The sequence below is a fragment of the Nycticebus coucang genome, chromosome 15, assembly GCF_027406575.1.
Source record: "Nycticebus coucang isolate mNycCou1 chromosome 15, mNycCou1.pri, whole genome shotgun sequence".
In the NCBI taxonomy this organism is placed as follows: domain Eukaryota; kingdom Metazoa; phylum Chordata; class Mammalia; order Primates; family Lorisidae; genus Nycticebus; species Nycticebus coucang.
Window position 1 is genome coordinate 420,855 of NC_069794.1, and position 16,477 is coordinate 437,331.

Genomic DNA, 16,477 nt, shown 5'->3' on the forward strand with positions numbered 1-16,477 from the left:
GTGGGTATGTCTGTGCACATGGGGGTGTCTGTGTGTGTGTGAGCACATGGTATGTCTGTGAGCATGTGGGTGTGTCTGTGCATGTGTGTGAGCATGCAGGTATGTCTGTGCTGACATGGGTGTGTCTGTGCATGTGTGAATATATCTGTGTGCATGTGGGTGTCTGTGTGCATACAGGTGTGTCTGTGTATACCTGGGTGTCTGCATGCAAGTGGGTGTAGCTGTGTGCATATGTGTGTCTGTGTGTGCATGCACATATGTATGCATGTGGGAGTGTGCATTATGCTCATATGTGCATGTGTGTGAATGTTGTGTGTGCACATGTGTGACTGCGGGGGGCACATGTGAATGGGCAGCTGACACCCTGTTTTGTGTGTGATCCTGCTAGTCCCCGGCCTCTGGGATGGCACTAGAGCAGTGGTTCTCAACTTTCCTAATGCTGTGTTCCTTTAATACAGTTCCTGTGGGTCGCGACCCACAGGTTGAGAACCGCTGCACTAGAGTATGAAGCCTCTGTTTGTATGAGGAGGCAGCAATAACTCATCCATCAAAAGGAAATATCAAAAGCTGACTCAATTTGAGGCATTTTTTGGATGTCACTGGAGACTAACATAATAACGGGCAGAGATAGTGGTGAGGACATGTCTAATGATTAGATTCAAAATATAAAAAGCTGACTCAGTTTGAGGCATTTTTTGGATGTCACTGGAGACTCACATAATATTGGGCAGAGATAATGGTGAGGACATGTCTAATGATTAGATTCTGTCCCTCAAAGGAACAGAGCAAAACCTTTACAAAGAAAATGATACCACATTTGGGATTCACTTCACAATAACAAGGAGGAGAGGTGTATGGGGGACGTGAGGCAGGGCTGGCATGGGCTAACAGTGGATAGTGCTGGGTGATGGACAGAGACATGTGTTATGCTATTCTGTCTACTCAGGACGCGCTGCACACTGTCCACTGCATTTGAAATACACTATTCTCTGTTTATCCTCCTTTGAAACAACTTGAACTTGTGACAAATCTATGTGCTTAACACAGACAGAATAAAAGCCACCACTTTTCCAAGAGCTGTCATGGGTTCTCAGACATACCTGCAAGTGAATAGCTGGAAGCTCAAATGGCTCAGGAACTTCCCAAGACTACACAGCCCTAGCGCTGGCCCACCTCCAGCCACTGCAGATGCGCATCAGAGTTAGACCAAAAAACACGATGTCAGCCCAGGAAACACTCCCCCTGAAAGGCAGAAACCAGCTGCGGACCTTGCAGCACCCCCGCCTGCAGCTTTGGGCTAGGGAACCGGGCATGGTGGCTCACACTTGTAATCCCAGCACTCTGGGAGGCTAAGGTAGGTAGATTGTTTGAGCTCAGGAGTTTGAAACCAGCCTGAGCAAGTGTGAGACCAGGTCTCTAAAAAAAAAAAAAAATAGCCAGGCGTTTTGACAGGCACCTGTAGTCCCAGCTACTGGGGAGGCTGAGGCAAGAGAATCACTTGAGCCCAAGAGTTTGAGGTTACTATGAGCTGTGATGCCAGGGCACTCAACCCCAGGGTAACTGAGTAAGACTCTGTCTCAAAAAAAAAAAAAAATCAAGAAAGTGAACATATAATGCACAGAATTAGAGAAAGTATTTTCAGACCACATATCTTATAAGGGATGTATATCTAGAATATCTAAGAATTCCAACAACTCAATTTACAAATGGTCAAAGGATCTGAACAGGACACAAATGTCCAATAAGCACATGGAAATATGCTCAACCCCTTCAGCTGAAGGTGGGTGCAGCTGTGACGCTGTCACTTGGCGGGTGGGTATACAGAATGAGTGGTCTCCACATAGTGGACGTCACTCACCCACAAAGGAAGGGAATCTGAGACCGGCCACTGCTCGGGTGAGCAGAGCCAGACACGGGCCACAATATACATGGTCCACTAACATGAATGTCCAGAGCACATGAAGTTCACTAACTTGAACTTCCTGGACAGGAAGCAGACTGGCAGCCGCTCAGGTCGGATGGGGTCAGGAGCATGGCAAGAGGGCACAAGTTTCTCGTTGATGTGATAAAATGTTCCAACACCTGCCCTGGTGACAGTGGCATAATCTGGGAATACACTAAAAACCACTGAATCATTCATTTCAAATGAGTTCTATGGTATGTGGAGAAGGGAGGGAGGGAACAAAACAGGACTTCAAGGACCAGCTGAGAGCCACATAGCCCCTCCACCTGGCACATCATTGCTGGACACTCAGCTTCATACCCAACTCCATGGGGAAATCACAGGAAAAGCTGAGCAGGAGTCCTCCAATCTGTCACAGGAACGCTCCTGCCAGCCCAGACAGGCCACAGACCCAGAGAGCCTGTGTGGGGGCTCCAGCTCCAAAGTGACCCCAGCACGGTCTTCCAGGCACAGCTCTGTTCCCAGCACCTGGGGTCTCCCAGGTGTAGCCCTGTCCCCGGCACAGTCTCCCAGGTGAGGCCCCAACCCCAGCATGGAGTCCCAGGGGTGGCCTTGTCCCCAGCACAGTATCCCGGTACAGCCCTGTCCCCAGCACGGTCTCCCAGGTGCAGCCCTGTCCCCAGCATGGAGTCCCAGGTGCAGCCCTGTCTCCAGCACAGTCTCCCAGGTATGGCCCCATCCTCAGCACCCATCCCCCAAGCTCTGGGGTGTGTCAGGCCTTCGCCCACACTGGTCAGCTGTGGCCCTGCTCTCAGGAGCCCTCGATTGCCTCTGGGTCCTCCCTGCAACCTGCTGTGTTGTCTCCAACATTCAGGGCAAGTGCTTTGTTCCCACCTGCCAGAATCCTAGTCTCTCTGCCCCAACCAGTCTGCCCTCACTTGGTGGGGCCAGGGTCTGTACAGCAGTAAGCCCTATAGCTGCTTCATCAGACTGGGGACTGTGTCCAGGCTGCTTGAGAGCACGATGACCTATGAGAACACAGCCAGCGCGGGGCAGAGTGGAGACACCAGCCCAGCTGAGGCCAGCACCTCGACCCTGCTTCTAAAGCTCAGCCTGGCTACTGTGGCCAGCTTACAGACTTACTGTCATTTATTTTTATAGCCATGGTCCCCAAAAGTCCCCCAAACTTGCATCAACAGAACAGATTCCTGACTGAAGCCAAGCATGGCCTGTCTGGTACCCATGGACATCCCCTCAGGCAGAGTCTGGGTGCTCCTCTGGGCTTTGCCACCTCAGTCCCAGCTCCCTCCTGGTTTCCCATTTTCTTTCCTCTTTCTTCCATCTGGGCCCAAACATTAAGTTGACTTGGGGGGAAGAGAAGACCCCAGGCTATGCTTCAGGAGGAGGAGGCACCCATTTGGCCACCCTCACAGCCACCTGCTCCCAGGCTCCCTATACCTCCACTGGAGGCCTTGGCCCCCCATCAAGGCAGGACCCAGTGGGCACACACCACTGCGCCCTGCTGGGGAGCCCAGCGCTGGCTCTCAGGGTGGCAGGTACCTGTGGTGAGAGGGGAAGATTTACAGGGACCAGCTGTAGCTGCAGTGACTTCTACTGAGAGATTAACTCCCCCTCCCCCCCCCCCACTTCTGGAAGAAACCATGTATTTTCTTACCATTTGCCTTCGGTTCTCCACCAGGTTGATGCCAATAATTCCTAAGAAAGCACCAAAGCCCAACTGAGACAAAGGAAAAACAAGGGAGAAATGGCAGTTAGCGCCCACAGCTAGTGCCAGCCAGTGCCTGGGGGGTGGAGCAGGAGCTTCTCTGTCCGAGCTCCTCCTCTAGGGACGTGTCTTCCTGGGACCAAGAGAAAGAGCCACGGGTCACCAGGGACACTGCTAACACCCACAACCTGCCCAACTGGGGTGCCCGGCCCAGCTCTTAGCCCAGGAGGGGAAAAGGGAGGGAGACTTGGGAATGGGCACCTAGGGCTGATCCCTGGGGCAGCACTGGCCACCAGGGTTTCTGTGGCCCCTGTCCCAGGGATGCTGCATGTTGGGGGTTTATGTGAGGGGCCATAGGTGGGGTGGGGACCTGTGGTGTCAGGGCCACATGTAGCCTTCTGGATCCCTGAGTGCAGCCTTTTGAACTAAATCCAAGTTTCACAGGACTAATCCTGTGATTTGAACAGACAGCCTCTATGCTTAACGTCTTTGGTGACATGCACACCTAAGTGGTTTTTGCCAATGATTTGATGAGTGTTTCTTCATGCACTGCTTCAAAATACCACAGTTCAACAGTATCAAAATTTGACTCTGACAAAAATGTATTAAAATACATCTATGTTTTACTAAGTTTTATTTTGGGGGGATTTGAAAAATATCTTTTTCCAAAATGTGTTTTTGTGTTCTAGGCCACTTATTCCTGAGATTAACTTTCCTTTGTCCCAGAATCTCCATAGACATGACTTCAAAACACTTTCCTTTTTCAAATTACTTTTTTACATTGGCAGAGCCATCCGGGCTAACCCTAATTATCATGTCATATGAACAGTTTCTTTTATTGACTTTTGCTCAAACACTAACCATTCATGTTCAAATGAAATTTTAAGGTGAGAAATCTTAAATATGTGAAACTCAAGAACAAATAGAAAAGCTACCCCTTGAAGTAGATCTTGACAGTTTCCAAACAATTTGGGATGACATGTCTTCACAACCTCCAGCCCTCAGAACTCCAGCTCCTGTTCCCAGATGCACAAAGTAGGTCTGACCAGACACTGGAGTCATGCTATTTTTCTTTTTTTTTTTTCTTTTTTTTTTTATTGTTGGGGATCATGCTATTTTTCTAATGACACATTTTCTGCACAGATACTATTTATATTTAAATAGTAAACATAAATTATACACAAGTAGATAACGTAGATTTATAAAGCACAAAATAAAGGAAAGCGTAAAGATGAATTAAATAACATTAAAATATTTCTAAATTCTGAATGCCAAAAATCTTTCATCTTTGTTAAAATTGTTCTCAGTATTATAACTAATCTTGCTGATACTTTCAGTGCAAGTAATGACATTAAATAAGCTTCACTTTTAAAAACACTTTATGGGGGCAAGACATGATTGCAAGAGGGACTTTGCCTAACAATTGCAATCAGTGTAAACTGGCTTATTGTTCCCTCAATGAATCCCCAACAATAAAAAAAAAAAAAAAATTTCCATAAAAAAAAAAAAAAACAATCTTGATTTAGCACTTTGCGAAACAGTGACTCAGGTTCTAGTGCCTCTGACAGGGCGTTGCAACTGATCGAAGGTCATTTCCACAGAGGCTTACTATGCAAAATGCAGGTACTTGGGGAAAATTATATTGCTAACAACAGTGGATGTAAATTCATAGTTCAAAGACTCTTGATAATTTTAAATTTAGTTACTAATTCTTACCAGATCTGGTTAGGTGCTATCAATTTATCACACAGTGTTACTGTCTGAATGCTGCTGTGAGGACGAGGGCTTAGTGCCACCATCTCCTTGTCCCCAGATGGTCACAGCACCACACAGTCTCCATATGTGGCTTCTTGGAGGGGACTACTAAAGCTACTTGTCCACTATCTGTGGGTTAGTTTGGGTGGTGTGGCCTTGCGAAGTTAACATCTCAGGGTCAGCAGTGCTGTGTCTGGCCTGCTCCAGCCTCCAGTGGCCTCCACACTCCTTGGCTCTCCACCCTCCTCTGTCAGCCTCCCGACTGTTGGGGACATGTGCCATGCCTGGTTTTAAGGTGAGTGGATCTGCACCTGAGCTCCCCTTCACTGTATAACAACCAATTCACAGTTTCTGGAGATCAGGGCATAACCACAAACACCTACAGCCCCAATTTCACAAGCCCACAGAGATGCCACTCCCAGCCATGATCCCATCCATTCCCCGGAACTCACGATGATGCCTGGGTAGTAGCCACCCACTGTCACATTCTCCGTCCTGGTGGTGGCAGCCAGGCCGACAATCAGGATGAAGATGGACACTGCCAGCAGAGACCCCACAAACCAGAGGGAAGTCTTCTTTCTTCCTGCAAACGCTTCTGGGAAGAGGGGAAACGGGAGGCTCTTAATGAGACTCTCATCCTCAGACAGGTCATCCGTACAGTTCTGGGACACCCCCACCCAGGAAAACCTCCCAGACCAGCCCTTTACCGCACTGCCTCCTGCCTCCTTGCCCCATTTCTCATGGTGGAGACCTGAGGGACACCTCCTGCCACCCTTCACCCTCGCAGGAGCAGCTACCAGCACTGTCACTTCATCTCCATCTCCTGATCAGCAGGTCTGTACCTGCTCAGCCCACGCTGGCCTTGCACCCCCAGGCTCAGGTTTTCCTTCAAGGAGTCCCTCCCCTACTGCCTGTGCCTGTGTTCCAGATATGTAAGAACCACTAGCCCCTACGGCCACCTAGTCATAACACAGAAGGCTAAGTCCTGGGGCAGGGAGGACACTTGGCCTGAACAACTTGTCTCCACCCATGCCGGACCATCCACCTTGAACTGACCCCCAGTTCCAACCAAGGGTCCAGGATGTGTCAGTGGTTGACCAGAATGAGCAGCATTGGGACTGTGTCACTCTACTCATGGTGTCATCAGCCATGTGAGTGTCTAGCCCAGCCCATCAGTGGACAGTGTGAAAATGAGCCCAAGGCCTTGGGAAGTGAAGCCTCACTCCCCTCCAACCTGCACCAGGAGCAAGTTTCCCTGGTTTACTGTCTGGCCCACCAGCCTAAGGAGGAGGAGGAGGGCCAAGAGGCCACACCTTGATGGCACTGTGCCTGAACCCCACCTGTCCTGTGTTCTCCACACGTGGCCTTGTTGTTCCTTGGGACAGTTAAGTTGGTGTTTTGAAGGTGACAGTTTTCTGTCCTCCCACTCACTCCCACCCTCAGTGTTTCTCCACTGTCCAAGTCTGGCCAGCTGGGCTTTCCTAGTCTCTCAGCGCCAAGCTTCACTGCCAGCAAGTCCCTCTTCTGCCTGGGCTGGGCCTGGTCCTGTCACTCACCACCTGCTGGATATCTGTCCTTGTCAGGGAAGGCATGGCATCTGTCTTGTTCCCCAGGCAGAGCTCACGCCCCCACTGTGCTGCAAGCAGTACATGCTCAGTAAGAGCCATGGCGTGGGTGGCTTACCTCTGACACCAGCGCAGTTTGCATATTTGTGTGCAAGCCCCATAAGGGGCTTCACCCCTACAACCCCCATGGAAACACCACCCCAGCCATCCCCTGAGCACCTGCTAAGAGCCTGGCCTCCAGCCATCAGCACGAGGAGTACCTGGTCCTTACAGAGGGCCCTCCACCCTCTGCCTGGTGCGTTGAGCAGGCTCATACTTCTTGGGATACTGGCCTCAGCCCTGTGCTATGAGTACCATGTGCCTGCTGTGCACTGAGCCACCTCTACTCCTAGGACCTGGCTCAGCACCCAGTATGTGAATAAGGGTACAGCAATGCAAAGTTCAGAGACCAGACAGCCCTACCTGCCCTGCACTCACAAAGCCCCACATGTCTACCTGTGGGAATATGCCAGGCTGCAAGATTGAGTTCTGGACAGTAACTGCTAAGTGGAGGATGTTGGCTAGGACTTACAGAAAGTACTTGCACACACCTGTCCCCCATCGTCCTTCCTGCTACAGGGGACATGAATGTAAAGGCAGAGCCCCCACAGCCATTCTAGGTTACAAGGGAACTTTGTGAAAGGGACCCACATAGTAATAAGGGCAGAGCAGAAGGGCAGCCTGAGCTGTCACCCCTACCTGGTCGTAGCAGAGTAAAATCTGTGCATTTGGATGGCCTGGTATTTGCAGCTAGCCCTAATTCTAATTGTCACAGAACCAAGGAAGCTAACCAGAAAGGAACGTTTATGTTGCCTGGTCCAAGTGCCTTCCCGGGGAGTGCAGGTGACCACTTGCCCTCAGTGACTCCTCTGCCTGATCATTACAACAACCAGGCAAGGCAGAGGCTGTAGAGGCCTTGGGCTCATTTTCCACACTGCCCATTGATGGGCTGGGCTGGACACTCACATGGCTGGTGACACCATGAGTGGAGTAACACAGACTCTCAATACAGAGTCCCTGGGTGGTTTTGTTTAGTTTCTTGGAAGTTAAATCAACTTGATCCCTGTGTGACTCTGAGAAAAATAGGGTTAAAAAAACCAACATGTTGACACCTTCCTACTTTAAAATTTCAAAACTCAATATTGTGTGTGTGCACGTGTGTACTAGTGTGTGCACATGTTAATGGAAAGCGGTGTGGCTGCCCATCACATGCAGACAGTATTCACAGCCTAGAAGCCAGCACTTCCACAATGCACCAGCAAAGCTGAGGCAGTTGAAGGTCATAGCACCCCAGGAAGGGACAGCTTGGTGCTCAGAAATACATCTCACAAAACTATAAATCAACGTGCAGCTCCAGAGTCACCTTGTTAGTCTGAGAGCCACTTTCATCCTGCTGACGCAGCCAGGGCGTACCTCCCAGGAGGACACCGCACCCAAGGGCTGAGCTGCTTCCAGGCCAGGCCCTAGCAGACTTGGCATGTTCCTTGGCACAGCACCCACCTTCCTCCCCATTCTGAGAAGACATGTTTCTCCTGAGAATCTCCTAAACCACCTATTACCTCTGACCCTGGGAGGACTAGACCAGCTCCCATTCATACCCAGGGTCTTCCCTCCCACCCCCAACTGCTGCAAGGCCCCCATGTCCTGGCATGAGGGCAGTGCTGCCCCGAGGTTGTCTGCAAAGCTCCACAAGCCTAACACTCTGGGAGGCCAAGGCGGGTGGGTTGCCTGAGCTCAGGAATTTGAGACCAGCCTGAGCCAGAGGGAGACTCGGTCTAAAAATAGCCAGGCATTGTGGTGGGTGCCTGTAGTTCCAACAATTCAGGAGGCTGAGGCAAGAGAATCACTTAAGCCCAAGAGTTAGGGATTGCCATGAGCTGTGATGCCACAGCACTCTACTCACTTCCTCTCAACAAATTGAGACTCTGTCTCAAAAAAACAAACAAACCTCCACAAGCCCTGGCCTCATCTGGGACGCAGGTATCTGGGAGTCAGTCCAGCCATCCAGGAGTCCTAGTTCCCCTGCTGTGTACCCCTGTCTAGCACCTGCCACCCCCCTCTATGCACAGCCCTAAGCCAGCGCCTCTGGCAGGTCGGGGGCATCAGGAGCCCCCCCGTCTCTCACAGAGTTTGTGCTAAAACCAACCCTTATTGGGGCTCAAAAACATTACGAAGGAGGCAATGACATTTTTACAAGAAGGATGACTGAGAATCTTTTTTTTTTTTTTTTTGTAGAGACAGAGTCTCACTTTACCACCCTTGGTAAAGTGCCATGACATCACAGGACTCACAGCAACCTCCAGCTCTTGGGCTTCCGTGATTCTTCTGCCTCAGCCTCCCGAGCAGCTGGGACTACAGGCGCCCACCACACGCCCAGCTATTTTTTTGTTGCAGTTCGGCCAGGGCTGGGTTTGAACCCTCCACCCTTGGTATATGGGGCCGGCGCCCTACTCATTGAGCCACAGGCACCACCTGCGAATCTTATATGAAAAATTTTGATTTTTATTCTGCTCATAAGAATAATAGTTACTTTCTATATAACATTTGTAAAGGACAGAAAAATACAAAAGGTCTCTAACTAAAAATACAAAGATTAGCCAGGCATTATGGTACCTAGCTATAGTCCCAGCTAGCTACTCAGGAGCCTGAGGCAGGAAAATTGCTTGAGCCCATGAATATGAAGTCCCAGTGAGCTAGGCTGATACCACGTCACTGTAGCCTGGGCAAGAGAGTGAGACTTTGTCTCAAAAAAGGGGGGGGGGACTGAATTTTTTGCCACTGCTTTAACTAGCAGGAGAGCCTGGCTTATCTGTGTTGTTCTTTGTAGAACTGACCCTTCCTCGATCCTCTCTCCTCTCCCATTGTTCATATGAGAGCCCATATTGCCCAGGGGCAAAGAACATGGACTCTACAGCAGAGTCTGTGATCCTGGGTGAGACACCTTCCTCTTTTTAATTCAACCACCTATAAAATGAAGGAAATGAGAGCTCCATTTTGTAGGGTTGTGATGAGAGTCAAGTGATTTCATATACAGTAGAACCTCCCTAGTTGACTGCTTTCCTACACTGACCACCTCCTAATTTTCATAGACCAGACATGTACCACATGTACATATCAATACAGTAGACCAAATTTTTTATGCTGATCACCAGTTTGTTACAGTCCCTTGGATGGTCAACTTACAGAGGTTCTACTATATTTCAAAAATGCTCAGAATGCAACCTAACACCTAGTAAGTGCTAGATAGAGTGCCATAGCCCAGGCCTCATTGTGGGGCCCTTTGACTTTCCCAACTCTCATATTCTTCAGGCTAATTACCCTGGCATACCTCGACTGATGGCAGCTCCTCCACCTTGTTGTTTCCAATGGAGACCTGAGTGTGTTACTGCCTGCAGGCACTCTGGTCAGACAGCAGCAGTGTAGGCACCAGAGGCCTTGCCCGCTGGTGCTCACATACACTGACCCTAACTTGAGACCTGAGGCTTTCATGGGGTTTTTCCAAACTTTGAAGATTGTTTACTCAAAAAATTGTTAGTGGGATTATACCTGTGGTGCATCTTACAAGGGTACATGTGAAACTTAGTAAATGTAGAATATAAATGTCTTAATGCAATAACTAAGAAAATGCCAGGAAGGCTATGTTTTTTTTTTTTTTTTTTTTGTTTTTGGTGCTGGGTTCACTTTTATTTCCACACACGATAGAAAAGGTATGGAACAGGACAGTTCTTTCTGGTACATTTTACACAAAATCGCTTTCATACTTTTTCAGGCCTAAAATGAAAGGATTAAACATGATGATACTAAGGGGGCGATTTACTGAAATGACTGACATTCTCCACTGACAGCTCAAGATGGGATTCAGATTCTTCTGCACTAGTACAGTTTGATTTCTATGAACAATTAAATAACGGCACACAGATGATCATAGTCATGTTAGTTAAAAACATCTCTGCCTACACTTATGCTTTGACTTAAAATGAAGAAATAGAAAGCCGCTGTCTTTGTCACAGGGGTGATCACGACATGAGAGGATTGCTGCAAGTTTCCTCAAAGGGCAGAGGTAATAGTTCATCAACACCACCATTTCAACACTCTCAATACTCTTTCACTACCTCTGGTTAGTCTGTCTTAGCATAATGTATTAATAGCAATCATCTCTATGCACTATAGACATGTTAAATGATCTCAGGTATGATGCCAGCATCTTGTCTTTCCAGGCCCATGGGAAAAGTATAGAGTCATAATGATGTTTAAATATAGAAATATTTCTGAATCATATCAGAAAGATTAAAGGTTAGTCTTAAATAGACTTTTTTCCTGAGAAAAATACAGAATATTTTTATAATTCAAAAAATTCCTCCAGAGATATTTTATTCTTTCTCACCCAGCAATATATAAGAATGAATATGCCTTTCTCTACTACAATTTTTTTTTTTGAGACAGAGCCTCAAGCTGTTGCCCTGGGTAGAGTGCTGTGGCATCACAGCTCACAGCAACCTCCAACTCCTGGGCTTAAGTGATTCTCTTGCCTCAGCCTCCCAAGTAGCTGGGACTACAGGTGCCTGCCACAACACTTGGGTATTTTTTGGTTATAGTTGTCATTGTTGTTTGGTGGGCTGGGCTGGATCCAGGAAGGCTATGTTAACCAGTGTGATGAAAATGTGTCAAACGGTCTATAAAACCAGTGTATGGTGCCCCGTGATCGCATTAATGTACACAGCTATGATTTAATAATAAAATATATATATAAAAGAAAAAAAGAAAGAAAAATACAAAAGAGAAAATAAAATTTATAGTGACCAACTATACAAATTAACAGTAGGTACATAATCTTAGAGTTTTCAGAAATGCACTTATGTACTTTTTTAAGCAATTTTTTTTCTTAAATTGGGCCAAAAACATCTTATCTTTTTATTTACTTAATTCTTTAATTTGTTTTCAGGTTTTAACCTGAAACCAAGGACATGTGTGCAAGGTAGTTTTCTGGGGAGTCAGGGAGTCTCTCTTGGGAAAGGGAGGGTGGGTGGGATGGCAAATCCATGCAGGGGGAGAGGGCCTCCCCACAGGTGATGCTCTGCTCCAGCTCATTAATTATAAAAAGGCAGATAAATTGAAAAAAAAAATGGTCACTTTTTTTTGGTTATAAAATGGTCACAAAATTAAAAATATATCTTATTCTATATTTTGGAAGTTAATGAAACTGTTTAGTGAAAGAACACAAACTAGTCCTATTCTGAGTAATCCCATCTATCGACTCACGGCCCTAACTGTTCTCTCCAGAGTGGGCCTCTCCTTAACCCATCCAACTGGGACCAAAATGCCACCTCTCCCACCCCCAGATTGCCCCCACTTGCCTGCAGGTGGCACCTGTAACAGGAGCCTCATGCCAATTGCCTTTAATTAATGTAATTTCCTCTTCAGCTGTTTTTTCCTTGACTATTTTTCCCTTAGGTTCCCATTCCAATCTTTTACATGTTTTATTTAATGTGTTTTAAGAGAAACAGGATTTCTTAAACTTAATTTTATGGAACTAAGATTTTGAGAAAATGATCAGGCAACTACTCTCGTCCTCATAGGATTTTGGGATTGTTTGCTGTTTTTCCTAGTTAAATGAATTGCACACCTATTATGCTCAAAATAATAACCAGATGCCTCCACACCTCCTTTAAACCACAGGCAGGACCTTCCTTATCTCAGCTCTTACAGTACTGGCCTGGTTCTTAAAGCAGGAGACTCCTTGAGGGGTCACTGGAGATGAACCGGAATCTGGCCAGACCCATGGGGCTAACAGCTTTGGTCAGTGCTGACCCAATCAGTCACAACTTTCCAAATCACTAATCACTAAAAAGTCAGATAAATCTCCCTGGAGATCACCTGAATTCTCCTATGAACTTTCATGACAACGCTGCATTTTACTGCTCTTTCCTACTCTACCCCCAAATCCTACTACATAATAAAAAGCAAACGATATGAGCAACCTCTTTTGTCAGCTTTTCTATCACAGGTTCCAAGATTAATATAAGGTCCAGAAAGACAGCCATATAATTTATATGGGACATAGGAAGAAGTAGTTCTAAGGACATAAACTGTCGCATTTGCTCCAGATACAGCAGAGATTACAAAAAGAATCCCAACCTTAAATACTTCTTATAAATACATGATACAACATAAAAAGACAAAAAGTATACCTAAGGAAAGTAGGTAGGTTATCTTTGTAAATGCCATAGGATACATGCCTGTTTAGATCAGGCTTTAGAGAGAAAGGTGGGAGGTAACTAAAATTACTGGATCACCTCCTTGGTTTTCGTCCCCCATTAGAAAAAATGTTGTTACTTTACCACTGAAGTGTCCCTAAGACAGTGCCCTGACTGCTAAACTCACTGTGGAGGCAGCTTACAGACTGGTGTGGTCTAGGGCAGCCCTTCAGGCCTGTCAGCCCCTCCAGCCCAGGAGGCAGGAGCCCAGCACCCAGTGTCCTTTGGTTTCCTGATTTGCAAAACGGAAATAATGATGACTCCTGCTTCACACACCAGGCTGTTAGAGGGTCTGGTGAGATGCCACACCTGAAAGCTCTTGTCTGCAGTGGCATGCACGTAAGAATTTACTCATCAAGATACCACAGCAGTTATTCTCAGCCAGGGCTTCTTCAGTGGGGAGCCAAGGGGAATTTCCAGCAGCTGCATCTCAGCTTTCTTGTTCCTAGTTTTCTGAACTCTAGTCTGTCCCCAGGCGCATCCTATTTAGACTAGCTCAGACTACCACCTGTTCACTCTCCTAGCCCCCGTTCACCCTCCCCAGGCTTAGCGGGAGGAGCTGGACCACAGGTGCCTCGGGGTACACCTGGGCCCACCTGGAAGGAGCTGAAAGCATGGTAAGTGGCACCGCTAGAAAGGGCTTCGAGCTACATGTCCCTCCAACAGGGCCAGGGCCTCCCAAAGGAGAATGAGGTCATTGAATCAACACAGCAGTGCTAGCCAGGTAATAATCCTAGCTAAAACAGTCCACTGCAGGACTGTGGACCCTTAGCCGTCAATCTCCCTTTCACCAGGAGTTTACAGATAACTGGTGCCCACAGTGAACATGGCATGTCACATTGATGTGTAGCACATTCTAATAAAAGACCAACTCCTAGGGTTATGTTTTAAGGCTTGAAAGCTCCTTGTCAGTAGATAAAATTAAGTCAAATGCTATTAAGCCATCAAGTCACTCTAATACAATAACAATAACTAGTTAACAATAATAGTTATTAAATGCTAATAAAGCAATTAGCTTCCTGAGGCTGAAAATATGTATAAATAAATCTGATCACAGAACGTTTTGCTTTAGAGGGTGGAGGATATGAAATGGTTTCTTTTAGAAAGAAGCAGATCCATGGATTATTACTTTAAAAACAATATTAACTAATCTGGGTTGTTTTCATTTTTGTTTTTTTGAGACAGTCTCACTCTGGGTTTTAAAGAGACTTTCCAAAGGCTCTCCAGTAAGAGCTGTAAGGTTAATTGCCAGAGGTTTTCTATTGATTGACCTCAGAAGAGCCCGGCACCCCAGTCCTCTCCCAGCTGTCAGAGCTTCCCTTACTGTGGAATTTTTCTTTCTGAAATCTTTCCTGCCCTTTCCCTTCAGGAAAACACACCTGACATTGTTCTAGCCCCAGACACTCCCCAAAGAACCAAAGCAGGCAACAGTTTCCTGTTTCCCAGTTCAGCCTGGCTCACGGCTGTGTTGGGATATCAAAGAATGAGAGATTTTGTGAATTGATGGGGGATTTATGGTTTATGAGTTTGTATGAGAAGGATGCGCTGAAATCAAGCAGCAGCACAAAAGACCTTGAGCACCTTTGTCATTTTCAAGCAGGAGGAAACTGCCGACTCTTTGAAACAAACTTTTTCTGAATCTTAGTAAATGCGGAATGTAAAGGTCTTAGCAAAAGAACTAAGAAAATGCCAGGAAGGCTATGTTAACTAGTGTGATGAAAATGTGTCAAACGGTCTATGAACCAAGTGTTTGGTGCCCCATGATCATACTAATGTACACAGCTATGATTTAATAAAAAAATAAAATAAATAAATAAAAACTTTTCTGGAAGAGTTTGGAAGCTGGAATCACGTAGAAAAGACAGGAGCGGAGGGCAGTGTTTGCCCGTGTGTACCAGCAGCCCGCTATCCACCAGAAAAACAGCCGCGAGAGAGGCCGGGTGGGACACACGCAAAGTCGGGGTGAGGGGTGGAATAGAGACGGAGGGAGACAGAAGGAAAAGGTGGGGAGGGAGGGAAGAGACGAGGAGGAAAGCGGAGAGGAAGAATGAATGGCGGTGACCGCAGTGTCCCAAAGGCGGGGCTCACGGGGCCGGGGATCCGCGCCCTCCGCTCCGCCGCGCTCACCTGCGGCGTCCCCCGGCGCGGGGGTCCCAGGCGGCTGCATCCCCAGGCACCGCTTCTGTCCCGGCCGCCGACTTCACGCGGGGACCGCAGCACTGACCCGGCGGGCGGAGCGGCCCTCCCTGACCCTCTCCCCGCAGCCCCCGCGCTCCGCCCCTCCCCGCCCCTCTCCCCGCAGCACCCCCGCAGCCCCACCCCTGCCATCCGTCAGCCCCTCCCCTCCCCAAGCCCCCTTTGCTCCTCCGCTTCCCTCCCTGCCTCGGGGCGTGTGGGCATCTCCCGGCGGACAACAGGCCCAAGCTCGGAAGCGCCCGGAGAAGAGCTGTGGGTTTCTGGTGGGAGCCCCCGGCCAGGACACCTCCGGGAGGGGGCACAGAGCGGGCCGGGTCGGCGCGGGGTCCCTGCACCTGTCCCCGGAGAACACCAGGACGGGCGGCCTGTGCCAGAGGAATGAAGGGAGCTCTGCTCTCCGCGCCAAGTTCGGCATAAAATCCGCTGCTGAAACGGAAGAGCCAGAAGCGGGCCTGAGCAGGCCGCCTCCCAAAGCACAGGACGAAAATAAAAATCCTTGTCAAATTTTAAAAATAAGTCTTTCAAATTTATTTTAATTATCTTTAGAGTTAAGGATGTTAGCAATCACTTTGCAAAAGAGGACACTCGCGTGACACAATTACAAAAGGAACTTTACCTAACAAATGCAAAATCAACGTAACCTGGTTCTTCATACCCTCCGGTGAATCCCCAACAATTCAAAAAAAAGACGACGCTCGGATGTTTGGTTGGGTTAAGGGAGTGGGTGTGACACAGACAGACGCCCTTTCCCCGGCTCCACCCAGCACCTACAGCCCAGCTAGCTGGGGAGGGGAGTTGGTGAGGAGCGGGACCCCTGCGGAGCAGGGAAAGCTCTGGGGTGGGCGGATGTGCTCACTGCCTCCAAACTGGCACAGCTAAGGTGGTAAATTTTAAGTATATTTTGCCACAATAAAAAAATGCATTTTTAAAAAGCATCCTGTTTGGATGAATTCTGTGTTGCACATTCCATGGCCACCCGAGGTATAAATGGCACCAGCCTCAATCTCAAAACCTCTCAAGGCACCACCTCCACTAACAA

The 16,477-nt window shown here is 48.0% G+C and overlaps 1 protein-coding gene across 4 annotated transcripts in view; it reads right to left on the minus strand.

Annotated features, from left to right (window-relative positions):
• Positions 1-15,484, minus strand: part of TMEM255B (transmembrane protein 255B) — a 50,404-nt gene extending 34,920 nt beyond the window's left edge. For 3 of the 4 annotated variants that reach the window (XM_053564141.1, XM_053564138.1, XM_053564140.1), the window contains exons 1-3: positions 15,370-15,484; positions 5,837-5,979; positions 3,579-3,641 (exon numbers count right to left, since the gene is read on the minus strand). In XM_053564141.1, the coding sequence (XP_053420116.1) occupies positions 3,579-3,641; positions 5,837-5,979; positions 15,370-15,409 (246 nt within the window). In that variant the 5' untranslated portion in view covers positions 15,410-15,484. The remainder of the gene's footprint in view (positions 1-3,578; positions 3,642-5,836; positions 5,980-15,369) is intronic. The other variant, XM_053564139.1, reaches the window with a different exon arrangement.
• Between the last annotated feature and the right edge of the window lie 993 nt (positions 15,485-16,477).